This window comes from Myxine glutinosa, chromosome 1, assembly GCF_964187855.1.
Source record: "Myxine glutinosa chromosome 1, kmMyxGlut1.1, whole genome shotgun sequence".
NCBI classification, from domain to species: Eukaryota; Metazoa; Chordata; class Myxini; order Myxiniformes; family Myxinidae; genus Myxine; species Myxine glutinosa.
Window position 1 is genome coordinate 185488464 of NC_136261.1, and position 27727 is coordinate 185516190.

Here is a 27727-nt window from a genome sequence, read left to right on the forward strand (position 1 = left end):
TTTTTGCTGAAATTAATTTTTTTTCTCCATCTCAGTGATTATCTGTTTAATTAACTTATTCTGAAAATTACTACTTTTCTCCCATTCTTCCATCACCCTGATCCATTAACCTGCATTCCAGCTGAAAAAGCTTGAATGTGCGTTTCGTGGTTCGGAGGTGTTTTTTGTAATATTTATATTCACATTTACAAACATCGCAATATGTTGCATTCATTTCTATTTACAAAATAGAAATGATTCTTTATAGTTTATACTAAAATCAATTCTGTTTGATTTTGGCTCAGATTTTCATTTTAAGCAGTTTTGTTAGAATTTTAAAATATATATATAAAATGAATGATTTTTTTTACCTGTTTGGGAAAATAAGATAAAATTTAACCATAAAAATATTCCAAATTCATTAAGATGCCTAATAGTTGGTTCAAGTGGACGTGGGAAAACCTGTTTGCTTTTAAAGATGCTCCTTACTCCCAACTTTTTAGATTATGAAAATTTAATAATTTTCACAAAGTCAAGTTTTCAAGTCAAGTTTATGGCTGGATGCCCTTCCTGACGCCAACCCTTAGTCGCCTCTTACGATGTGCAGGGATACGCACCGTAAGAGGCGACTAAGGGTTGGCGTCAGGAAGGGCATCCGGCCATAAAAACATTGCCTCAAACAGGGAACCATGATTGTCATGGGGCCCGCAAGGCTAACCCCCGCTCTAGCGGGGAAAATGGCCTTAAAAACGATCATTCATTCACAAAGTCAAGTTTTCAACCAGAGTATCAACTACCATCACAAGGTTTCAATGCAAGCCTTAAAAAAGAAGATATAGTCAGTTTATTTAAAATTAAACATAAACTAAATGATTACAGCATTGAAGATATAATACAACTATTTTGTGATAAACAAAAATGTAAAAATAAATTAAAACCCATAACTTGAATTCTTAGTGATAATACGGATGATATACCTTCACCTCAAGATTTAGATAAATCAAAAAAGAACCGCGCTATCTTTGATGATTGTGTTAATGAGAGAAACCAATCGGTTATGGACAGTTACTATACAAGGGGGTGGCATTCTTCTTGTAATTGTATTTATCTCAGTCAATCATACTTTCAACTCTCTCGTCGCTCAAAAAGAAACAATGCTAATACTTTTATTGTATTCAAGCTAAATTCAATAGATATAAATAATTTTTGAAGAGATAATTGTTCTACATTATGTAGTAAAAAGGAATTTGAGGGGTATATGAAACATACGGCTGGAAAATATAAATATATTGTTGTTAAAGAAGATACTAAACGATATTTTAAAAAATTTCATAAATAAATGAATGCCAAAGAAAGAGCAAGAAAGTTTAAGGAACATCAACAATTAGTTTCAAAAGTTGTTAAGCAACAGGAAGAGATAAAGAAGAAAGAGACAAAAACTACCTGGTGAAGAAGCCTTTGAAAGAAAACGAGGAATTTTTTAAACTGATTTTAAAAACTGAACAAAAAATGATTTCGTCTACAGTTCCTGCGATAGAATATACTCCGAAAAAAAACTTCAAATGTTACATGATTTTAGTCAAGTGACAGAGCAAGAACTTGGAGAATTCGAACATGATGATAAAGGATTATTTCAATAACGAGAAAAGATAAATCAACCTCCTGATGACATTGTGAAGGCCATTTAAAACAATGAATATCAAGCGGATGCAAAAACCGAACAGGGTCTCATACCAACAGAAGAAACAGCAAGTTTCATCTCGTTAATGAAAAGGTATCGATATATATTGACACTTGGAAAACGCAAAATGGACTTTGGATGCAATAATATGACAAAACCAGTGGAACTGAAAGGTGTTTACTATGGAAGGAAAACAGGTTAATCAGTCGACAAACCACAAAATAATATTGTCAAGACAGCAATCCCATAAGAAGTGACACGTCAAACAGTCCCACCCTCCACCTCAAAGTCAGTATCTGTTGTGTCCACCATTTGCACATACACAAGTCTGATAGTGGCATCAGGGATGTTCCTCCATTCATTCTGTAATGCCTGAACCAACGCAGCAACGTTGTGTGGTGGCGGGTGACGTCAGCATACACGTCGCCCTAACTCATCCCAAAGGTGCTCGATAGGGTTCAAGTCTGGGAACAAAGCTGGCCAATTGTTAGGGTTAGGGTTCGGGTTAGTTGTTAGGGTTAGACAAAGTTGCGTTTTCAAAGTGTGTCAGGTTGCGTTTTCAAAGTGTGTCAGTATATAATGACGAATTGAGGTTCTTGAGTTCTGCTCAACCCCCTGTTAAATGAACCCCCAGATTAATGTTTCTTCTAACAAAAGATGGAAAACAAGCAACAAGTAATAGGCTTAATTCATGTTATTTCAATGACCCGTTGAACATGTGAAATGAAGATAGAGCATATATTGATTTACTAGACTCACTTGATTATAGAGTTTCTGTTGCTGGTAAAGGTAAGAAAAATGAGGAGAAACATATTATTGATGATTTAAGTAAGCTTGGTTCGGGTGTTAGTTTTCTTCCAAATGACCCTTCACAATTAGTTATTAGGCTATTATTGCTGTTAAGTAGAAAGAAGGCTGGAAACAACAATTGTTTAAATGAAGCTTCAGCCATTTTAGATCAGTTGATGAATAAGGAAATAATTAATAAATGTCAATACAAAGATATTTTATCACATATATAAAATGAGAAACAGTCCTAAGTTTTAATTTCACAACAAGTGATTACATGGCTTCATTCCCATACCCACTACAACTTGACCCCACAAAAGAATATGAAGCATCTTTATTGTCTATGGAAACTTATAATACCTTGTTTTATGTCACAGAGAAAAACGACAAGTTTAGTTATAATCCAGGAAGTGGATATAAAACTATAACCGTTTCACCCAGAGCTTACGAGATTTCTCAAATATCTTCTGAAATTTCTCGCCTTATGAAAGAACAAGGTGATGAACCAAAAATATTGAAATAGAAATTCAAAAACATAATTCGAAATCAACTATGAGACTCAAAAATAATTCTAAAGTTGATTTCACGTTTGATAATTCATTCAGAGCTATTGGGTTTCTCTTCAAAAAAGATAGAGAATAACAGGACATTTTACAGTGATAATGTCATTCAAATATCCTCCGGTATAAACTCGGTATTAATTCATTGTGATTTGATTGATGGCGCTTATAACGATGGAATAAGAACAAACACAATATTTTCATTCAGTGCTTACTCAACCCCGATTGGTTATAAATTCAATATGGAACCAAAAATTGTCTATTTACCTGTGTCAGGAAAACCATTTAGTAAATTTTACGATAACCGATCAAGATAATCGGATGATTTCTTTCAATGATGAAATTATATCCATCAGAATTCACCTACGTGAAGTTTTTCAATAAATAACGGTTAATTTTATTTTTTTCTAATAAATAAACAATGGTTTAATAAGGAGTTTGAGAAACAAATTAATGGAAGTGGTGTAATTGTAGATTTTGCTGAAAAGCTTAAAAAGCCTACCTGATAAAGTGAGATTATTAGTTGGAGCTATGCTTTTTTTCTATGGCACAGGTGGGTGTAAAACTAACTAAAAGGGGAAATGGATTATATCTTTCTTATAAATAAATGGATAAATGGTTTAAACAATTTGGAAAGAATACAACATCAAATATAGAACTTGCAAAATAATGTTTAAAAAAAAACAAAATTGATAATGTGGTTATTTGTATGAGAGATGAATGAACAAAAGTCTAAAAATACAAAGAATATTATTATGAATTCAGAAGATAATAATGGGAATGGGTCTCATTGGGTTTGTAGCCATAATAGTTGGGAAAATTTTATTTCAATAGTTATGGCCTTCCACCACCTCTTGAAGTAATTAACTTCTTACAGAATGGTGTTTAACATTTCAAATCCAAGACATCAATTCCAAATGTTGGTCAATTATGTTCATACGTATTATTTCAACTCAACAATAATGTAAATGTTTATGCTATTATTTAAAATCTCATTTAAAAATGACTGATGTTGGAAAAGATGGGTCTATCTTTGGAGTATCCCGAGAGTTGGATATCGATTTATCAAATTATTACATAAAGACAGGCTGAATGACAAAAATATAATATAACAAAAAATATTAATATGAAGAATAATTATAAATTAATCAATTGTCCAAACACCACAGATGACAATGACTTAGTTAGATTCAGTGATTTAACAAAATATTCGACAGCACTAACAAGTATAATTTACACTTTACAGCCACAACACCTGGTTCTCCAGACCATACACCTTTTCTTATTAAATTTAACCATCTACTTACAATTAAACTTTATGAAGAAGGGCATATAGTTAATATGATAATTGATAAATGGGGGTATGATATGTTTGATTTAGGGTATAATTGGTTCTTTTCAATAAACTTAGAAGACCTACGATTTTAATTGGTCTCGTAAAGACTTTTACCCGCATGGTGGGTATGAGATATGTGGAAGCACAATTTGTAAACAACAAATACACGATTTCGAGAATAAAAAAAAAAAAGATAGCAAAGCGATGGTTTGCATGACAGAGGGAAGAAAATCAGATAAATATACAAAGTCGAGGAATACAACAAGATTTTGTAGTAGGAAGATGGGGTGGCATTACCTGTCATAATCTTAATCTCATGTATATTTCAGAAATATAAACATTGTTAATATAAAATGGCAGGAAAAAGGATTTAAGAGAATTATAATTTTTGTATTCAGGGATACTTTTACAAGAAAAGGGGGCAAAAAATTTCATTCCTTATGAATTGGAACATAAACAGGGAAATTTTGTAATTAAGAAGTGGCCTGATAGAGCCATGTGGCAAACAAGGCCACCTTCTGCCATCCATCTGGCAAATAAAATGCATCTACTTCTTCATGCAGCTGTACGACTCAAATTGGCACCCCTTTTATGAACTTTTCTAGAGCATTACTGGGTTCCTCCGAAGAACACAAGGGTAGTCCAGCATCATGCACACGAGATTTTTCGAATGTCCCTTTTCTATTGTTTGGCATTTTCTGCAAGCTATGGAATGTCCCTTCTTTTCTGCAGTTTGACACATACCATATAAAGGGGCCTTTTCTATGCTCCTGGCATTTTCCCCAAGAATACGTTTTAAATACCAACAAAATGCATTTGTTCGTTGTACAAGACTTTATTCAAGACGATATAAAAGATTTGAAAAAGAGAAGGAAAAAATTATTCAACCCAGATGGGACTCAAACCCCCAATCCCAAGTTAGTCAACTTAACCCCATTGTGGTGGGCATTTTTCCATGCCCCTGGCATTTTCCCCAACAATCAGCATGGCATATCTACTGGCTCGGTAGTCCCACATGTAATGGCATTGTGGTGAATAGATGAACGATCCAGCCCAGTGCAACCTTGGCTGCAGCTCACCAGGATTATCAGGGAAATGGGATGACCCACCCACTGTAAAAAATATGTTCTAGACTTTGGACTATGAATGCGCTAACTTAGCTGGATCTGTACACAATTTCCTTAATTCACCCCCACCCCCACCCCCTCATCCAAAACTCTAGACCTCCCCCCACCCCCCTTATTCCTAGAAGATACTACAGGTTATGCATCAAAATCTTAAGTAATCAAAAATAATGAAAATTAAACTGTGGACATTTGTGAAACATTCCCCACAAAGTGCAGATATTTGCCAAACACTCCCCACAAAGTGCCAGCCCACAACCAACTTACCACATGATAAGCACAAGATCCTGCTTTTTGGTCAAAGTTGTCTCATATTCCACATCATACAAGACATAGCAGCAGGAGCCTCTGTTGCGCAAAGTATTGATTAAAGTTTTATGGACATCGTCCACTGTTGTGCCGATGTCCTCCACCTTGATACAGCTCTTGTGATCAAGCTTTATTTCGTTGTCTTTGATCTCAAACAAGGCCAACTTCTGCCTATCAGCTGCATTCCTCGCAGTGTGCAACTTCATTTTATTGAAGCACTCTAAAACTTCACGATTAACTTCAACACCAGACTGCAGGAGGGAGAGGTTGGGAGGAATGACATGAAACGTTTAGCACCAGTACAAGAAAATAAAGTCCATTTATCAAAATCAAAGCCAAGTAAGTTCATATTGAAGGGAAAAAAAAATTGTGATAATCCAGAGAGGCATAAAGCAAGCAGAAAGCAAGAGCAAAATTAAGTGACTCACTCCTTCAAATATAAATTCAAAGGTGAAGAAAAAAAAAAAAAGAAGTTTGGCTTATTGCCAAAAACAATTGACAACTTCAACTTTTCACAGCTCTTGCAGTTCCTCTTTTCAACAAATATCAAGGTTCAGGAAAGAGTAAAGCGACAGTGGGGGAAGAGGCAACAAAAAAGAAGGAATGAACAAACAATCAAACATGTGGAAAGAGGAAAGTGTGGAGCTATGCTCTCACGATAAAGCCGGACAAAATGGACGACACCAGGAACGAAGTTTCACAGCTATTTATTTCTAGCTCAACTCAAAAGCACTGAAAAGCCCGATAGAACGGGCGGCAATTTATAACCAAAGCTCACCACACAAAAGCCACGCCTCTCAGGCGGGGCGTGGTATGCAAATCGGTAAGCCACGCCTCTCAACGGGGCATGGTATGCAAACCAAGTGTCCGCCCGGGCAAGGCAAGTCCGGGCAAGTGACCGCCCGCCGGTTACGTCATCGGCCGGTGCAAGGGGATTGTGTAATGCTTCCGGGAACCGCTACATGCGCCCTCCCCCCCCCCCCCCCCCCCACCAGAATTAACTTGCACCGGGAGAGTCAGTTTGAGGGGGGTCCTGATGACTTGGCCGAAACGACCCCTGGCGATTCGTGTGGGGGTGGTAGGTGGCGTGGCGGTGGATGGTCGGGCGGGGGGCTTGGTTGACGGGGGACGGCCCCGTCGTGGAGGAAGGGCCAACCGTGGAGGTTGGTCGAGGTCCAAATGGGCCGGCTTGAGACGGTCCACGGAGATGTGGTCCGGTTTGCCGCCGATGTCCACGACGAACGACTTGTCGTCCCTCTTCAGGACCCGGAAAGGTCCATCGTACGGTGGCCGGAGCGGTCCCCGGTGTGCGTCGTTCCGGATGAAAACGGACTCCGCAGTGCGAAGTGCTGGGGGGACGGGGGGTTGGGGGCAGCCGTGATGGGACGTGGGCACGGGGGCAAACCTCCTGGCGGCCCGAGCGTTGGCGAGCCGCGGACCAGGGGCGTCGGGGATGAACTCGACCAGCATGCGCAGTGGCTGGCCATAGACCAGCTCGGCGGTGGAAGCCTGGAGGTCCTCTTTAGGGGCCGTTCGGAGGCCCAATAGGACCCACGGGAGCCTGTCAGCCCAACCATCGTCCTGGAGGCTGGCCCTGAGAGCGGCCTTCATCGAGCGGTGGAACCGCTCGCACAAGCCTTTGGCTTGGGGGTGGTAGGCCGTGGTGCGGTGTAGCTTGACCCCCAAGGCCTGCGCGACCGCGCCCCAAAGCTCAGAGGTGAATTGCAGGCCTCTGTCGGAGGAGATGTCCGAGGGGGCGCCGAAACGGGCAATCCAGGTGCCAATGAAGGCCTGCACCACATCGGCGGATGTTGTTGATGCCAGCGGGACAGCCTCCGGCCACCTGGTGGTCCTGTCCACCATCGTGAGGAGGTGGGTGAAGCCCCGTGAGGAGGGAAGGGGTCCCACCAGGTCCACATTGACGTGGTCGAAACGCCGCGCGGGCACGTCGAATGGTGCCAACGGGGCCTGGGTGTGCCGGTGGAACTTCGCGCGCTGGCAGGCGACACAGGCGTTGGCCCAGTCGCGGACGTCCTTACGGAGCCCGTGCCAGACGAATTTCCCTGTCACGAGCTTCTGCGACGCTTTCCGGCCCGGGTGGGAAAGGCCGTGGAGGACGTCAAAAATGTGCCGCTGCCATCCGGTGGGCACGATGGGGCGAGGCTGGCCCAGGGAAACGTCGCACAGAACTGTGCCTGTGTCCTCGAAGGGGACGTCGGCCAGCCGCAGGCCTGTGTCCGGTCCGGAGGGCTTGCACCGTGGTGTCGGCGGTCTGGTCGGCCGCCATGCGGGCGAAGTCCACACCGAGGTGGATGGCGTTCGCGCCAGACCGGGAGTGGCAATCGGCCACAGCGTTGTCCTTGCCCGCGACGTGCCGGGTGTCCGTCGTAAATTCGGACACGGCGGAGAGGTGGCGCTGCTGGCGGGCCGACCACGGCTCTGCAACCTTGGCCATGGCAAAGACCAGGGGTTTGTGGTCCACAAACGCCGTGAACGGGCGGCCCTCTAAAAGATGGCGGAAGTGGCGAACGGCCAGGTAAAGGCCGAGGAGCTCGCGGTCGAAAGCACTATACTTGCGCTCGTTAGGGCGAAGCTGTCGGCTGAAGAAGGCCAGCGGTTGCCAAGCCCCGTTCACCCACTGTTCATGCATGGCGCCCACCGCGGTCGGAAGCGTCCGTGGTGAGGGCGATGGGTGCGTCGAGCGCCGGGTGCGCCAGCATTGTCGCTTTGGTGAGGGCCAGTTTCGCGCCCGTGAACTCCTCGTCCATCTCTTTGGTCCAGGCGACGTCGTGCTTGGCCGGCTTGCCCCGGAGGGCTTCGTACAGGGGGCGCATGAGTTGGGCAGCGCGAGGGACGAACCGGTGGTAGAAATTTACCATTCCCAAAAATTCCTGCAGGGCCTTGATGGAGCGGGGGGGCGGGAAAGTGACTGCCTCCGCCTTGGTCGGCAGCAGAACGGCCCCGCGCTTCGTGATGCGGTGCCCCAGGAAGTCGACGGCTGTTACAACAAACTGGCATTTCGCCGGGTTGATGAGGCCGTGCTGGCCGAGGCGCTCAAAAAGCGTGCGCAGGTGGATGAGGTGCTCTGCCCGGGAAGTGCTGCCTACGAGAATGTCGTCCAAGTAGACGAAAAGGAAGGTGAGGTCGCGCAACACGCTGTGCATCAGCCGTTGGAAGGCCTGGGCCGCGTTCTTAAGGACGAACGGCATGCGAAGGAACTCGAAGAGGCCAAAAGGTGTAATTACCGCCGTCTTCGGCTCGTCGGCCGGCCGGACGGGTACCTGGTGGGAGCCCCGAATGAGGTCGACCTTGGAAAAGATCACCCGCCCCGCCAAACGGGCGGAAAAGTCCTGTATATGTGGTATCGGGTACCGGTCGGGGGTGGTGGCGTCGTTGACGGCGGTAATCGCCGCGTGGTCGCCATCCCCCACCCGGTTTGGGCACGATGTGCAGGGGCGAGGCCCACGCGCTATTCGAGCACCGCACAATGCCCAATCGCTCCAGCGCGTCGAATTCCACCTTCGCCACGGCGAGTTTGGCCGGGTCGAGGCGACGAGCTCTGGCGTAGACCGGTGGACCTGTGGTCGGGATGTGGTGTTCAACGCCGTGTTTGACGGCGACGGCCGAAAACGTCGGCTGCGTGAGGGCGGGAAACTCGGCGAGTAGGCGGGTGAAATCGTCCGCGGCCGGGAGAGCGCAGGCTAGCTTGGTTGGTGCGGAGCCGCTCAATGAGCAAGCGAGCGAGCTGAAGGTCTCCGCGTTGATGAGCCGACGCCGTTTGACGTCGACCAAAAGCCCATGCGCGCAAAGAAAATCTGCACCCAGCAAGGCCATGGGTACGTTCGCCGTGATGAAGTCCCACCTGAAGCGCTGGCCCCCGAAGCAGAATGCGACGCTGCGCGAACCGAAGGTGCGGATGGAGGAGCCGTTTGTGGCGACCAAGGCGGGGCCGCAAAGCGCGGCCTGTTTGTCCTGCACCGAGGCGGGTATCACGCTCAGCTGAGCGCCGGCGTCGCACAAAAAACGCCGCCCGGACGCTGTGTCCGTAATAAACAGATAGCTGCCTGAATGGCCGACGCTCATGGCAGGCAGCGAGCGCCGGCCTGGTCGTTTCCCGACCTGCCGAAAGTGCACGGTGGGCGGCACGTTCTGGCCTTCTGCCCGAACCTGGCGTGGTAGTAGCACATGGTCCGCACTGGTGGAGGCTCCGGCGGTCGCGTCGGGCTCGGTCGACGGGGCGTCGCGGCGGCCACTGCCGCCAGTGGCGCTAACTCGGCCGGTGGTGGCGCGGGCGTTGCCTCTGTCGGCCCAGGGTTCCAGGCGGCCGCTCCGTGTCGCCTGGCCGAGAAAAATTTATCGGCCTCCTTGGCCAGGGCGCGAGGGTCCGTGATGGGTGAATTAGCCAAAGCTAATCGTACCTGCCCGGGTAGCTGCCGGAGGAACAGCTCGCGGAAGAGGAAATCTGGGCTGTGGTCGCCGAGTAGAGCAAGCATGTGGTCCATGCGTTCGGATGGACGGGCCTCACCCAGCTCCGGGAGGTCGAGCAGTTGTCGCGCGCGTTCGGTCTCCGTGAGTCCAAACGCACCGAGGAGTAGGCCTTTGAGCGCGCCGTATTTGTCGGCGTTCGGCGGGTTCTGTAGGAAGCTCAGGACCCGGGCGGCAGTGGAGGCGTTGAGCGCGGAGACCACATGTTGGTAGCGCGTCGTGTCCTCCGTAATGTTCCGCAGGGCGAATTGAGAATCCGCTTGGGCGAACCAGTCAGCTGCGTGCGATTCCCAAAAGCCAGGGAGCTTCAAAGCTACAGATGACTATCGCAGTGTTCTTGAAAAGGGGTCACCAATTGTGGAGCTATGCTCTCACGATAAAGCCGGACGAAATGGACGACACCAGGAACGAAGTTTCACTGAGCTATTTATTTCTAGCTCAACTCAAAAGCACTGAAAAGCCCGATAGAACGGGCGGAAATTTATAACCAAAGTTCACCACACAAAAGCCACGCCTCTCAGGCGGGGCGTGGTATGAAAATCGGTAAGCCACACCTCTCAACGGGGCGTGGTATGCAAACCAAGTGTCCGCCCGGGCAAGGCAAGTCCAGGCAAGTCCAGGCAAGTCCGGAAGAGCCCGGGCAAGTGACCGCCCGCCGGTTATGTCATCGGCCGGTGCAAGGGGATTGTGTAATGCTTCCGGTAACCGCTACAAAAGCAAGATCCGAATGAAGACAGTTTTGAATATTGCCCAGAACAAACCCAGCACGAAAATACAAGTGAAGGTACATTCAACAATTGCATTATAAAGAAAGAGCAATCAGAGATTGCAGACCCTCACCAGGATGTGTTTAGTGGTTAAGGCTTTTGTGTTAAAACAAATATGGCAGCGAAGCCACATGACCGATGGCGTCTTTTTTTCCTCCACCAATTTATCCCTAGATGATGCTCAAGAAATTTCATCTTGATCGGATGAAGTTTTGTACTCGTCAAATTATGGCGTAATAATGGAGGCACCGATGACATCATCATTAACATCTTTTATTCCACATGGAGAGTTCTTTACAATGAGCAATGGCTCAATTTTTTTCTATGCAGAACTTTGAGATATAAAGGTGCAAAGTTTTTCAGTTTTCAAAAGATGGCGCCATACCACATGACCTATGACATCAATATCAGCATTAAAAAAAATTATACAGGGTAGAGTTGCACCTATGGTGAAAATTTCCTGTCAATCGGACCAACGGTTGCAGAGAAAAATCATATTTATTCTGTGCGGACAAACAAACAGATAAAGAGACAAACAAAATGATTCAAATGCAATACCCTCTCCTCAGGCGAGGTTAAATATCTTACCCCGAAACACACAAGCCCCTTATAGTTTAGTTAGTGATCACTAGACTACGGATTTTTATGTGAAGAAAATAGGCCTTTTATGTTTTGAAAAGTGGAATTTTTTTTTTTTTATGTGAAAAAATCCCAAAATATTTTTTTCCCCCATTTTATTCATTTTTTATTATTACCAAGTTTTTCAGAAATCAGTCAAAAATAGAACAAAAAATGGTTAGCTTTTTCCTGCACAACATTAAGCACTCTGGGCTAGTAAACAGGTAAAAAATGACATTCAGGTACCTTTATTGCAACCGCATTGTTTGATAAGTAGAGGACTAGAAGAAATTGACAAGACCCTTTTAGGAACGGTTAAAGTAGGTGTTTGAAATCATTATCTTGGTAATGTTCTCCTTGGTGAGACGGTGTCGGCGGTCGGTGAGGACGTTTCTGTAGACGGAGAAGGACCTTTCCACGTCGACGCTGACGATGGGGCAGTACCTCAAGAGGGGGGTGTCGGCAAGCTTGACTCCAGCCGGCACACCAACCTCAGATCCGTGCTGATCTCCATCCAGGATCAAAGCCACTGTCCTCAGCACACCAATGTCGGGATTGTGCTGCAGCACCGCCTTGAACTTGGTGAGCAGGATCTCCTTATGGCAGCCTCGGATCTTTTCGAGCTCCTCCTTGGCCTGATCAAGGAGCTGGAAGGCCTTGGCCAGCTCCATGCCGGCCTCCTCCAGCTGCTTAAGGATCTTCGGGATGAACGACACGTGGGCATTTAAGAAGACCAAACTGAGCTTGATGGCTGCCTTTCCGAACAGGTCCTTGGCACTCCGGATTGCCATCGCGTCATCGTTCAGCTGGTCCACCATATCCTGGACGGCCTCGAAGTGCTCGGCGTAAAACACCGCGGCGTTGATCCACGTCCCCCACCGAGTCAGAATGGGCTCCGGGGGGAGAGAAAGATTGGGCTGCTGCTCCTTCCAAAGGACAACACGCGACGGGGCTTTGACGAACACCTTCTTCGTCGTGGCAATCAGGTCGTTGACGTCCTTGAACATTTCTCGGACTGTCTCGCAGACACGGTGGAGCGCGTGGGCAACGCAAGTCACATGCAGCAAGTCCGGGAAGAGTTCCTTCAGGGCATGGCCGGCCTTGATCATATAGGCCGCGGCGTCGCTGACGAGGACCTTGAGGCACTCCGGCTTGAAATCAGGCCAAAGATAGCACAGCGTGTCATTGACTGCGCGCACGATCTCCCCGGAGTTGGTCTTCTCCGGAAACATGCACTGGACGAGGTGGAGACGAAAGTACCCCTCCTTGGACAAGCGTCCCACGATGATGTTGGGCACATATCGACCTGCCGAATCGGTCGTCTCGGTGACGGACAGCCAGATGGGCTGCTGTCCGAGGTCGGCACGGATCCCCGCCAAGGCCTCGTCGTAGCACTTGTCGAGGTAGTGCTTTCGAATCCAGCTTTCATTGGGGATCTGGAGAGTGACGTGCTTCTCCAGGAACGACCAGAGGGCAGGGTTTTCAAATTTCGACCATGGGATGCCAGCGGCCAGCATGGCCTGGCACAGCTCCTGAGCCACGACGTCGCACTTGTGCCTCTTTCCGCCACCAAAGTCCTCCATGGTGGCTTGCGTGACTGTCCTCTTCTTCTTCAAGGCCAAGTTGCTCTTGTGGCGGTCTCCTCGGACATGTTGGGCCAGCTCAGACTTCTGCTTCGCCCAGAAAGTCTTTTCACAAGCTCGACAGAAAGCCGTGTCACTCGACACGTACTTGAAGGTGGCCCCATCGCCGCCAGCGTTGTAGCGTTGCCAGACATTTTCGACCAAAAAGGGCATTTTATTTTATTTTTCCCGAAAAAGGGCGAAATTTGTTTTTTCTCCGAAAATAGCAAAATAATTTTTTTGCGCGCAGAAAAGCTGTTTTATGTGAAAAAATCTTTTTTATTTTTTCACATAAAAATCCGATGTGCAGTGATCACTATCAAACCAGTCAATCAGCGTAGCACACAGCCATTATGGCAGCATTATAATCACCCGATACACATGACACACCCACTAATGCTGCTATATAATCCACATGTTGCATGGTCGCAAGACGTATTATGAAGGCAAATCATTTTCTCGTCTTAAAGTATGTAAATCAATTTAAATAAAGGTTTAAAGAGGTTTGAAGCACACAAAAAAAATTGTTGGTTTTACTGCCACATTCCTAGTCTATTACATCACCTTATCTAACATGATGCAGCAGTTATTCGTGCCTGTTGTATGGACAATGTGTCCATTATGACATCTTTAAACACAGTAATCTTCCTGTTTGGAATAGTTTTCAATTCGGTTTGATTGTCAGGCAGGCAGAGTAAAAGACAATTATCTGCGCATGTGTGATGGGGCCAAATTCTGAGCCAATGTATGGTATAACGACAGACCTGTCTTCATATTCGTGACACAACATTCAATTTAAACAAGTTGTCCCTCGATCATAAACTGATGATCAAACTGAGAGACATGAACGAATTACTTGGCACCACTTTTGGCTTCACGAGCACAGGGTAAAAAGTAACTGAACAGATCAATATTCAGAGCGTCCAAGGCAACCACAGCCTCGTTCAACATACAGGGATGACAATTGTACAAACAACCAGGGGATTGTATTTGATCGTTTGGGAGGGGTAGAGAACAAGAACCCTATTATGGTTGGCCTTGCAACGTCCTTTGCCAAAATTTTCTCTTAAATGAAGTCAGGTCAATTTAGATGCTCAAAACAATTGCAGGATATTCATTCATTCATTCATTTTGGTTTATTGAACTCATTAAACACAGGACAAGGCAGTCCGAAGACTGAAATTTGTCAAGTTTACAATCATAATATTTCATAAAACTTACAAATGCATATGAAAATAATAATCATCATATAAAATTAGTATTAATGAACATATCATGTAAACTAATGCTCTGTTTCCGCTGAACCATTCACAACCACATATGCCATATGCCATATCATTAGTTATCCCTATAGTGGGGCGGCTTAGCCCAAATATTCAAAAGAATTGTGCATTTTGTGATACAAGCACCAAATTTGGCACAAATGTACATTAATATGTTGCGAACATTTTCAGATATTGGGCCACTTGAAATTCCGTAATTTTTTTTTTCAAATTTTTTCAAATTTCGTAATTTCAAATTTTTCGGGTGACACCGTCACAATTTCGGTCTTCGAGGCCGGCCGATAGGCAAAGTGTGACCGGAAGGGACGAGGTTCTCCTGACCACGTGGCCCTCGATCTGGGAAGCGAGAGGCGTTCCATTAGTGGACGCGCCCCTCACGCCCGACTTTTGGGCAGCCCCGGCAGGCCGTTTGTTTTGACGTTCCGTGACAGGCCCCGCACCCCCACCTCCGGGCCGACCGGAAGCTTGTGCTGAGTACATCATACCTGAACAACTCAGTGAGGCAGAACACAGCAGTGCACACCAGGGTGACCCCTTCAGTGCATAAACCAATTAACCTGTCCACTGCAGGGCATATAGAAATGAAGTTATTTTCTGCATATAATAATAATATAAGTTCAGTTCTATATAACAATTTCTGTTATCACCACTACCACTACAACTACCACTACCACTACTACAAGCTTTGTCTGGAATTTTGTGGACAAACAGACATAGACAAGCTGGGATCAAAACATTACCTCCTTCCACCATTGAGTGTAGAGGTAAACATCATGGAAATTATATCATGCCCTAGATTTAATTCATGCTTACCCGTGTATTTGCTTCACTGGTTCACAAGGTCTTTTGCATACATGTAATTCAGACTCTCGTCTTCATTGCTGACCACACAATGTTCGCAACATATTAATGTACATTTGTGCCAAATTTGGTGCTTGTATCACAAAATGCACAATTCTTTTGAATATTTGGGCTACGCCGCCCCACTATATCGGCCGGCCTCGAAGACCGAAATTGTGACGGTGTCACCCGAAAAATTTGAAATTACGAAATTTGAAAAAAATAGAAAAAAAAAATTACGGAATTTCAAGTGGCCCAATATCTGAAAATGTTCGCAACATATTAATGTACATTTGTGCCAAATTTGGTGCTTGTATCACAAAATGCACAACAGGTTTGCTATGCTGCTACACTACTATGAAATATGGTGATCCACAAAACAAAGACAGGAAATAGTAGAATCTTTATTTAGACAAGATTTATGTATATAAAAATTGTAAGCAGTCCCATTGGCACAAAGTACATTTTTGCAAATATAACACGAGTCAGGCAGAGATGAGGCTCCCGAGTTGAAGATTTCAGTTGAAAATAAGCAAATAACTACTAATTCTATTCTATAACCTAGAACTACTATACAAACTACAATACATCCATAACCATAACCAAATAGATTTCCTTCTACGAACTTGCACAAATGCCAAATGCTTGCTTTTGTAGCACAATGGCCATTCAAGAAACACCACAGAAGTGATGTCATATTGGACGAAAGGATAACTAGCCCAAAGCCAATGCACAACATGGATTGGTGGAATCAAGGCAAACGCTTTACTGTATAGAATCACAATGAGAAGTCAAAAGTATAAATATGTATGTGTGTGTCAATTTAGTCCAGATTTTGAGAAGTATTTAACAGCATAGGAAATTGGGTTCAGAACAGATACAAGTGGGTGGAGATGTTGGCAGCCAAGCAAACCATTCACTTTAAATGCAAATAATAGTCCAGGCAAAATAAGGTTTCACTTGGAACAAATTGCAACAGAAATTATTTCACCACAATGCATTTCTACAAGGTCCCCAGACCAACATACGAAAAGTCCCAAGCAATCCCAACATGGGAAGTCTAATTTGCATAATCCAATATGGCCACCAATCTGCAATATTTCTCATAAAACGAATGATGCTCTGTCTATTGGTGACAGATACATGAGCTTCATTACAAAATCACCAGACTATGCTCATATAAAGATGTTCAGCTAGTGAAAATTGCTGTAGTGATTGCTGTAGGTATACAAAATGCTGGAACATCCAACTCAAACGTTATGGTCAACATTGTCCGCAATATACTGGATGCATTGTTCTTGAGTAAAGGGTATGTATATCTGTGCCTTGTATAACTGCCGCACTTCGTTCAAATTTTTTCACCTCGGCATAGGAGCATGAGAATCCATGTTCATGAAGTGTCTATCAGGAACCGTGATGCAAAATGATGATGCATCTGTACCCCAAGACCAAGTTGAAGTGGCGCAAGTATGGATCTTGGTCGAATTGCCTGCATGATTGACTGCCCAATCGATGCAACTTTCAGATCAACATTTTTACCAGAGAACAGTGTCCTCAAAAGTACTTCCATCATCTTTGGAAGAAAATTCACAGCAGAGTCTATTGTCAACATCTTCGTTCCCTGGATAAGTATCATTTTGGATATCCATTGATTTGACATCACTCTCAATGAGTTTAGCAGCAGTTTTGATGATGTTCAGTTTCTCATCCTCATTGTTGTCTGGTTTTGTTTGTTTATGAAAGGCATAAAGGATGGAACAAGCTGTGTCTCTCAATGTAACCACACATTCTTTTGTCTTGAGCACTGTCATTACAACTCTGTCACCAAAATGTTGCTGTATTTTGGTTTTCATGTATTTGGCTCTATACGCCTCATGGTCCGTGTTTTCAAGATAGTTAGTCATTTTCAAAACAAGTTCATTAATTGTTGTTTGTTGCTCTTCAGTTTCTTCCATGAAATGTACTATGTTGAGGAATGCTGCTGTTCTCTCATCTGCCTCAGGTCTTCCAGCTTTGAACTTCTTCGGAGTTTCCCCACTACTGTCAAGCGATAGTTTCCTAGGAATATCCTTCCCAGTCCTAAAATTACTACTGCACTGCTGATATAGTGCATCTGCTGCGTGCAAATCATTCACTGATGCCAGTCTTCCTGCTACAGTTTCAGACCACTTATCATTTCTAGAATGACAAATCTCAAGCACTGTGAATTGAAAGTCTTTTGTTCTCACTGGAAATACATCAATTTCCCTCCGTCTGTTATCACATTTGGTAGATTGTCCACAGAACAAGCAGTGCTCTTGAAAATTGAAAGTGTTTTTGACTGAACGGAGATCAGGGCGACCCTCATCTGGTATCTTATCAACTTCATTCTCACGTGCAATATTTGCCGGCTTGCAAAATATTCGACGGCATTCTACATGTACTGGGTCTCCTGCAACAGTTCTCAGGTCAAGGCCACTTGCACGATTCATCCTATCACTGCCTTTTGTTTGCAGCACAACAGTTTGGTTTCCATCTGTGCTTGATTCAGCCTCCCTCCCATCCCATCACCCTGCCCCATCACCCATCACCCTGCCATCACCCTCCCATCACCCTGCCATCACCCCCCCCCCCCCCATCACCCTGCCATCACCCTCCCATCACCCTGCCATCACCCTCCCACCACCCTCCCACCACCCTCCCACCACCCTCTCGTTGGAGGCACCCTGCCATCACCCTCCCACCACCCTCTCGTTGGAGGTATTGACTGATATAGGATTAGTTTTCTAAGGCTGTAGGCCGCACCTCATTTTGTCGAATAAAGTGGTATTCGGGTGGTTCCGGTATTTGGGACCGCCGGGACGGAAAGTGCAGCCGGCCCGCTCTGAAGGCTCGGATCGGGACACCGGGATTCATTCCGGTCCCCCGGTCAGCCCTGAGGTGGGGGTGCGGGGCCTGTCACGGAACGTCAAAACAAACGGGTGACATATATTTGTGAAAAGATTTTTAGGGTTGGTTTTCTAAGGCTGTAGGCCGCACCTCATTTTGTCAAATAAAGTGGTATTCGGGTGGTTCCGGTATTTGGGACCGCAGGGACGGAAAGTGCAGGTACGGGGTACTTGGCACTCCCCAGCCGGCCCGCTCTGAAGGTTCGGATCGGGACACCGGGATTCATTCCGGTCGCCCGGTCGGCCCGGAGGTGGGGGTGCGGGGCCTGTCACGGAACGTCAAAACAAACTCCTCCCTCCCATCCCATCACCCTCCCATCACCCTGCCCCATCACCCTCCCCCATCACCCTGCCATCACCCTGCCATCACCCTGCCATCACCCTGCCATCACCCTCCCCCATCACCCTGCCATCACCCTGCCATCACCCTGCCATCACCCTCCCATCACCCTGCCATCACCCTGCCATCACCCTGCCATCACCCTCCCATCACCCTGCCATCACCCTCCCACCACCCTCTCGTTGGAGGTATTGACTGATATAGGATTAGTTTTCTAAGGCTGTAGGCCGCACCTCATTTTGTCGAATAAAGTGGTATTCGGGTGGTTCCGGTATTTGGGACCGCAGGGACGGAAAGTGCAGCCGGCCTGCTCTGAAGGCTCGGATCGGGACACCGGGATTCATTCCGGTCGCCCGGTCGGCCCTGAGGTGGGGGTGCGGGGCCTGTCACGGAACGTCAAAACAAACTCCTCCCTCCCATCCCATCACCCTCCCATCACCCTGCCATCACCCTCCCCCATCACCCTGCCATCACCCTCCCCCATCACCCTGCCATCACCCTGCCATCACCCTCCCATCACCCTGCCATCACCCTGCCATCACCCTCCCACCACCCTCTCGTTGGAGGTATTGACTGATATAGGATTAGTTTTCTAAGGCTGTAGGCCGCACCTCATTTTGTCGAATAAAGTGGTATTCGGGTGGTTCCGGTATTTGGGACCGCAGGGACGGAAAGTGCAGCCGGCCCGCTCTGAAGGCTCGGATCGGGACACCGGGATTCATTCCGGTCGCCCGGTCGGCCCTGAGGTGGGGGTGCGGGGCCTGTAACGGAACGTCAAAACAAACGGGTGACATATATTTGTGAAAAAATTTTTAGGGTTGGTTTTCTAAGGCTGTAGGCCGCACCTCATTTTGTCAAATAAAGTGGTATTCGGGTGGTTCCGGTATTTGGGACCGCAGGGACGGAAAGTGCAGGTACGGGGTGCTTGGCACTCCCCAGCCGGCCCGCTCTGAAGGTTCGGATCGGGACACCGGGATTCATTCCGGTCGCCCGGTCGGCCCGGAGGTGGGGGTGCGGGGCCTGTCACGGAACGTCAAAACAAACTCCTCCCTCCCATCCCATCACCCTCCCCCATCACCCTGCCCCATCACCCTGCCATCATCCTGCCATCACCCTGCCATCACCCTGCCCCATCACCCTGCCCCATCACCCTGCCATCACCCTGCCATCACCCTGCCATCACCCTGCCATCACCCTGCCATCACCCTGCCATCACCCTGCCACCAGCCTCTCACCAGCCTCTCACCAGCCTCTCACCAGCCTCTCACCAGCCTCTCACCAGCCTCTCACCAGCCTCTCACCAGCCTCTCACCACCCTCTCGTTGGAGGTATTGACTGATATAGGATTAGTTTTCTAAGGCTGTAGGCCGCACCTCATTTTGTCGAATAAAGTGGTATTCGGGTGGTTCCGGTATTTGGGACCGCAGGGACGGAAAGTGCAGCCGGCCCGCTCTGAAGGCTCGGATCGGGACACCGGGATTCATTCCGGTCGCCCGGTCGGCCCTGAGGTGGGGGTGCGGGGCCTGTCACGGAACGTCAAAACAAACGGCCTGCCGGGGCCGCCCAAAAGTCGGGCGTGAGGGGCGCGTCCACTAATGGAACGCCTCTCGCTTCCCAGATCGAGGGCCACGTGGTCAGGAGAACCTCGTCCCTTCTGGTTGCCCTGCCGTCCCACCGGGAGCGCTGGCAGGGTGTACTTCAAACTAAGCTTAAGTGTCAAGTGTTAAGTTCCTCCTTGCCCTCGAAAGGGAAAGGCTAGGGTCAAGCTCTTCCAAATTTCCAAACACTAGGAATCGGACATCTCAAATTAATTAATTAATTTGTTAACACATCTCAGTCGCCCGCGACCTCTCTAGCGCGGGCGTCGAACCAGTTCATTCCCGGTGCGGCCGGGCCGAATATCGGCCCGGACGTGGCTGAAGCCATTGATTCCGCCGTAGCCCGCTAACGCGTAGGCTCGCGCGTCCCCGGTCCGCCTGGGCTCCGCGGGTGCCCTACCGTGCCCGGCACTGCTGATCTCTCTTGCTTCCGGGAGTAGGTGCCGGTGCCCGGGGACGGAGTTCGCTGTCTAAACATGGTAGCGCTAGGCCAGTAGGACCGCCGGGACCCACGTGCACTCACAAGTTGTTCTGCGCGTGGGCGGCAGTATCAGACCGGGGCGCCCAAACGCTCCCCGGCTAAAGTTCATCCTGAAAGCGCCCACATTGTGCGGACAAACCAAGTCAAGGGCCACGTGGTCAGGAGAACCTCGTCCCTTCCGGTCACAACTGTGCCTATCGGCCGGCCTCGAAGACCGAAATTGTGACGGTGTCACCCGAAAATTCCCATTATTCAAGGTATTACATCACCATCCTGATAATACAAAAGTACATAATTAGAGTGTTATAATTATTTCATTGCTATTACTAACTTCTATAATTGCAGATTGGCGGCCATATTGGATTATGCAAATTAGACATTTCCCATGTTGGGATTGCTTGGGACTTTTCATATGTTGTTCTGGGGACCTTGTAGAAATGCATTGTGGCAAAAAAAAATTGTTGTAATTTGTTCCAAGTTGAGTGAAAAAATGGGCTAGATTGCCTGGACTATAAGCAACTCCGCCAATATAGTTCAAACTAGTACAGCAATCTTAAAGGACGGTTTAATTCCCCACTTTGACGTCTGACATATCACCAAAGGTGGTTACCAAAGGTGGCCAGAGATCATGGTCTCACCCATTTTTGTCTGTCTATGTAGGATTATAAAGAAGTTGTGAACTGATTCCGGCAAAACTTGGTGCACAGGTTGGGTGTGTGACATGGAATTGGTTAGATTTTGGTAAAGGTCCGGATGCAGATCCAGCCTATCAGTGGGCTACAAAACAAACAATTCAGCCTGGCTGAGGTATAACCTCTTCCAAGAGCCGTTCTCGTTGTATGATGCATTTATAGGGCTTCTGGTGTCAGTTTAGCGAAGAGCAGGAAAGATGTATTTGTGAACAATTCAGAATGGCATGCAACAAGGGACAAATATCGATTATGGGGGATTTTAACTTTCCCAGGATAGATTGGGTCCAGTAGATAGTGCTTTCAGAAAGTATACACACCCCTTGACTTTTTTCACATGTTTTGTTGTGTTACAGCCTGAATTTAAAATGGATGAAATCGAGATTTTTTTTGTGACCGATCTACACAAAATACCCCATAATGTCAAACTGGAATTTTAAACTCACAGAATAATTAAAAACAAAATAAAGAAATATCTCGTTTATACAAGTATTCAACCCCGAATCAATACTTCACAGACGCGCCTTTGGCAGCGATTACAGCTTCGAGTCTACTTGGGTATGTCTATCAGCTTTGTACATCTGGATTTGGAGAGTTTCTCCCATTGTTCCTTGCAGATTTGCTCAAGCGCTGTCAAGTTGAATGGGAGCATTTGTGAACACCAATCTTCAAGTCTTTCCACAGATTCTCAATGGGATTAAAGTCTGGGTTTTGGCTGGGACACTCAAGAACTTTCACGTTCTTGTTCTGAAGTCATTGCAGTGTTGCTTTGGCTGCATGCTTGGGGTCATTATCCTGTTAGAACACAAATCTTCGACAGTCTTTTACACTCTGAAGCAGGTTCTCAAATATTTGCCTGTATTTGGCTCCATTCATACAAGTCTCCCAGTCCCTGCTGCTGAAAAGCATCCCCATAATATGATGCTGCCACCACCATACTTCACGGTAGAGATGGTGTTAGATGGGTGATGAGCTGTGCTTTGTTTCCGCCAAATGTAGCGCTTTGCATTCAGACCAGAGTTCAATTTACATCTCGTCATACTACAGAATATTTTGCCACGTGCTTCAAGTCTTTCACATGCTTTTTTCTCTTGGGAGTGGCTTCCATCTAGCCACTGTTCCATAATGCCCAGATTTGTACTGCAGTGATTTGTTGTCCTTCCAGCAGGTTCTCTCATCTCAGGATAAGAACGCTGTAGTTCTGTCAGGGTGGTCATGGGGTTCTTGGTCACCTAACTGACCCAATGTCCTTCTTGCCCGGTTGCTCAGTTTGGTCGGACAGCCAGCTCGAGGAAGAGTCTGGGTAGTTTCATATTTCCATTTCATGGGCTCACTCTGCTCTGGGGAACTTTCACCCCAGAAATTCCTCTTCACCCTTCCCCAGAAATATGTCTCTTCACAATTCTATATCCCAATTTCATCCATTTTAAATTCAGAGTGCACAAAAAAAATGCGAAAAAGTCAAGGGGTGTGAATACTTTCTGAAGGCACCACCACTGAAGGTAGACAGAGGTTATGCGTTCACCCGTTTGAGCAGGATACCTCAAAAAGTTATGGACGGCACTGGGCAAAACATTGGACAGTTTGGGCATGGAACAATGAATTTGGAAGGCTTTGGTGAAGGTCTGGATCCACATACAATAATTTTCAGTGATTATTCACCATTGAGAGAGCCAAAAATGATATTGTTACGGGTTCACCTCATTTAGTGTTTTGCGAGGAGAGTTTTTGTTTGGACTCACTTCTCGGCCGACGAACCACCGATAATGTTGCCGCTCGAAGGGTTGCGAAGAAACCACAGATGCCATTTGAGGCACTTAAGGAAGAGTCCAACGTTCAAATCTCATATTACCTTCCTGGCAAATTAATTACCCGAGACAAGGTCTACTTCCCAATTCTCCACTGCTATACATAAAAATGGCCGAGCGATACCATATGTGGAACATTCTCCATTCACACACTATGTTCTAACCAATGGAAGAAGATGATCAGGCAGTTTGAGAAACGGTTTACATAGTTCAACAAGAAACACGTATTTACCAGCAATGTCACAGAAGAAAGCTCTTAACCAATAGCACAGAAGCCTAGTCTTAGTCAGTCACTCAGTCATAGGTTGTACAACACAGACACCCAAGTCATTCCAGGGCAACAATGAAGTAAGGAGGAGGTAGAGAGAGAGAAGAGAAAAGTTTGAGGCAGAGGGTCAGCCTCACGCTAACCTCTGGCTTGCATTGGTCCCAATGAAGGAGATGGGAAGGGGAGGGAGAGAAAGATGAAGATGGCAGAGAATGTATGTAATGTGCAGTGGAAGGAGGTGCAAATGTTGAATGCGTGTAGTGCTTTAGAGGAAAGCGTGAAATGAGAGTAAGCCAGACATGAAGAGGAAGGTCTTTTTTGTTGATTGCTCCAAGCATTCAGAGAACAAATTAGGTTTTGTGAAAACAAGAGAGATAGCGTAAACAAGCGTTACGCCTAGGTCCCCCGTCGGGGAAGTGATGCGAGTTGACAAAGTGGAACACGCAGAAAACATGCTATGATATGATATTTTGCTCACAAGGGTCAGACATACATGGAGGCGGCCATCTTGGATTTTGACGTGGTGACCCAATTTTCAATAGCGTTCTTCCTTATGCCTAGATACACCCACACACCAGAAGGTACTTCGCTTATTTTTCAAGATATTTCGCTCACAAGGTTCAGACATATATATGGTGGCGGCCGTCCTGGATTTTGACGTGGCGACCCACTTTACAAATGCGGTCTTCCTTATGCCGAGATAAACCCACACACCAAATTAGAAGTTGGTACTTCGCTTATTTTTCAAGATATGCAGGTTACAAGGTTCAGACATACATGGCATCAGACATACATGGCGGCGGCCATCTTGGATTTGACATGGCGACCCAATTTTAAACAGCGTTCTTGCTTGTGCCAAGATACACCCACACACCAGATTAGAAGTTGGTACTTCACTTATTTTTCAAGATATTTCGCTCACAAGGTTGACATATATATGGTGGTGGCCATCTTGGATTTTGACGTGGCTACCCAATTTTCAATCGCGTTCTTCCTAATGCCGAGATACACCCACACACCAAATTAGAAGTTGGTACTTTGCTTATTTTTCAAGATATTCATCTCACAAGTTTCAGAAATAAATGGCGGCGGCCATCTTGGCTTTTGACGTGGCGGCCTGATTTTAAACAGCGTTCTTCCTTGTGCCTAGATACACTCACACACCAGATTAGACATCGGTACTTCGCTTATTTTTCGAGATATTTCACTCAAGTTTCAGACATATATATGGTGGCGGCCATCTTGGACTTTGACGTGGCGACCCAATTTTAAATAGCGTTCGTCCTTATGCCGAGATGCACCCACACACCAAATTAGAAGTTGGTACTTCGCTTATTTTTCAAGATATGCAGGTTACAAGGTTCAGACATACATGGCATCAGACATACATGGCGGTGGCCATTTTGGATTTTGACGTGGGTTGCACCCACACACCAAATTCGAATGCGGTCCTTCGCTTACGCACGCACGGACGGAGGGGAAAGCCATAGTCCCCCTTTCGCTCCGCTGAGCGACGGGGGACAATAAATGTGTTGTGGCAGGCGCTCAGCTGCTCGGACCGTTTGCCAGTCCCCCGCTGTACTGTGAACACCAGCAACTTAGTACTCACAGGTTCAGTCTGTTCTTGTGGATTTTCCAGATGCACCAGCAGCTCTGATCTGCTCAAATCTTAAGACTTATCTAGCCCAAGGAGAGACATGATTTGGGGACTGAGCAGCCTCCTCAATGCGCTCCCGAACGCTGCTTCGTGTCAGAGATCTGTCTCGTGCAGTTGGAATCCGCCAGAGTTCTGTTTCCACATTGGTCCACCCTGTATCCTGACTATGTTCTTTGGCCGTGACCAGGGTCTGCTGCACTGCCCATGTCCCCAACATTACACCAGCCTTGAGGTCGACATTGGAATGCGATGACCTTCCCTCAGCCTCGCAGTGCGGTCCTACCTGGCAGATGTGGAAACAATTTCCCTGGTAGATTACTGGTTTTATGGCATTTTGACTGTGCTGTTTTGGCTTGATTTGTGTTGCAGAGTGTGTTTGAATGCAATGTGGAGGTGCAAAAGAGATAGCGAGAGAAGAAGGGGTCACAATGGGGTTCAAACCCTATGCAGCAATGCATTTTTCCTTTCCACCGAAAGGATGGGCGAGGTAATTCCAGTACACAATATACCACAGAGAACTAGAATGGCACATGGCAGAGCGCATACCTCTGCCAGGCTGAACAGTTTATGTTTTGTATCCCACTGATACGCCGGATCTGGATTAGGGACTGAACCAAAATCTAATCGGCTTGTTATCGTCACCGAACAAAGTTTTGTCAAGCAAAGTAACCAGCATGACATCTCAGTTGTGGCCAAGTTATGACAAATTTGGAGGACGAGTTTGGGTAGGTGACAAGAACAAACATTCGATTTTGGTTGAGGTCCAGATGCAGATCCGGCCTATCAGTGTGATATAAAACGTAAACTTGTCAGCGTGGAGGTATGCACTCCACCAAGTGATAATCTAGTTGGGACTGCAATACCCACTCCCCCTACCCCATTTACAGTTGGACAGGCATTGTAGGACATTTTAATAAAGATTTGGCCAAAGAAAAAAAATTACGAACATGATTCAACCGCAATAGAAACCGTTGCACCAGAGGCAGTAGTGCATTTCACACATTTACAGAACAGATGCTGCATTTTAACTCTCATTTTTGGCATCTATGTGTAAGAGAATATTGGCACGTCTTACCAAAACGAGGTGGAGTGGGCTAAAGGTTTGTTTGTGCTAAAAATGAAATTTTCATACCAAAGGTTTTGCAGCATAGCAACCAACAAAGCACTTCCTTTTGACCACCGTACATTATTGAAAGTGTACAATCAGCAAACAAGAAACTATTCAACAAAGGGGGAAGGGCAATTACGGATGGGGGTGTCAGGAGGGGGAGAATTGTCCATTTTCAGGCATGGATAGAAGAAATACAATAGCTGGATAATTGTCATCTCGTTTTGAACTCTTAATCTCAGTGTCCACAGCAAATTGTACATAAATGTTTGAGGTTCCAAGTTTTCATCCTGACCACCCCTCCACCAATACTCAAATTCCATGTTAATCATTTCAAGGACAAAAACATTCCAAAGATTTGGCCCAACTCCTGATCCAGAAGCCACCACATGTAAAAATATTAAAATGTCTTCTCATGCCAAGAGTAAAGCCAAAACAAAGTTGTGGATGGGTCCAATGAGATGTTGGGTTACCAATGAGACTTTCAAAAAAACTGCTTGGTTCAAGAACACACAAAAGACAAGACTGCAAACAACAAGGGAAGTAGAAACAAAGCCAAACTGCCAAGTCACCTCCCTCCCCCTGATCAAATGAAAAATTAAGCTTCCTTTTGGAAGGAACAAAGTAAAAATCAGAACGGGCACAAAATGCTGCGCTTGGAAACAGGAAAATGCAAGCATTGGTTGGAATCTAGTGGGGACTAGTGTCCCACCTTAACTCCATGTGTGGTGTGGTATCAGACACGTTTGGATGGTGCCAACCATGTCCAAAGCCCTCCCGCACGAACGCAGGGTTAAGGAAATAGGAAAAATAAAAAAAATCCATGAATGGAAAACTAAGACACCATGGAAGTTGAGGCTTTCACGATCATTGGAATCCAATGATGAATCTGAGTCTATGGAACCATCACAGACAAGTTGGTTGTCTCGCCCACAACAGCCTCCTTTCTAGTCTTGCAACCACTGCACTTTCCAGGCTTTGTCCCATGCCCTCCAGATATCTTCAGGGCAAAAGCAGTCTCCCAGCAACCCCTTCCTGGCGAAATTCCCAAAATCCAGAATCACTGCTCATCTACACTCATTCGTTGTTTTTATCCACCACCCCCTCCTCCAACTGTGTAACCAACTCACACATTCTCCTATCATTCTTCCTTTCAAGCCTTCAGGACCGCTTGTTCACCAGCATTCAAAATCATGATATTTTCTACCCCTATTCAGACCACCACTCCCAACACTCCACTCCCAATTTTCAGTTTTTCTTTCCTGCAAAGCTTGCTTCTGTATCCACCCACTACATTCTCTCCTTATTTTGTCCCTCATCCCAGCTACTGGTGTCTCTCCCTCCTCTTGTTCTAATACAACCCAATCTTAGTCGAAGCTAGTGGAGGAGCTACAAGAGATGCACATAAAAAAAAAAATATATATATATATATATTGTTGCGGATATGGGATTTGCATC

At 46.3% G+C, this 27727-nt stretch overlaps 1 protein-coding gene across 1 annotated transcript in view; it reads right to left on the reverse strand.

Annotated features, from left to right (window-relative positions):
* LOC137431887 (cofilin-2-like) overlaps positions 1–27727 on the reverse strand; it is a 65878-nt gene that overhangs the window by 16957 nt on the left and 21194 nt on the right. Inside the window, exon 2 of the mRNA XM_068123711.2 lies at positions 5737–6029. Within this exon, the coding sequence (XP_067979812.1) occupies positions 5737–6029 (293 nt within the window). The remainder of the gene's footprint in view (positions 1–5736; positions 6030–27727) is intronic.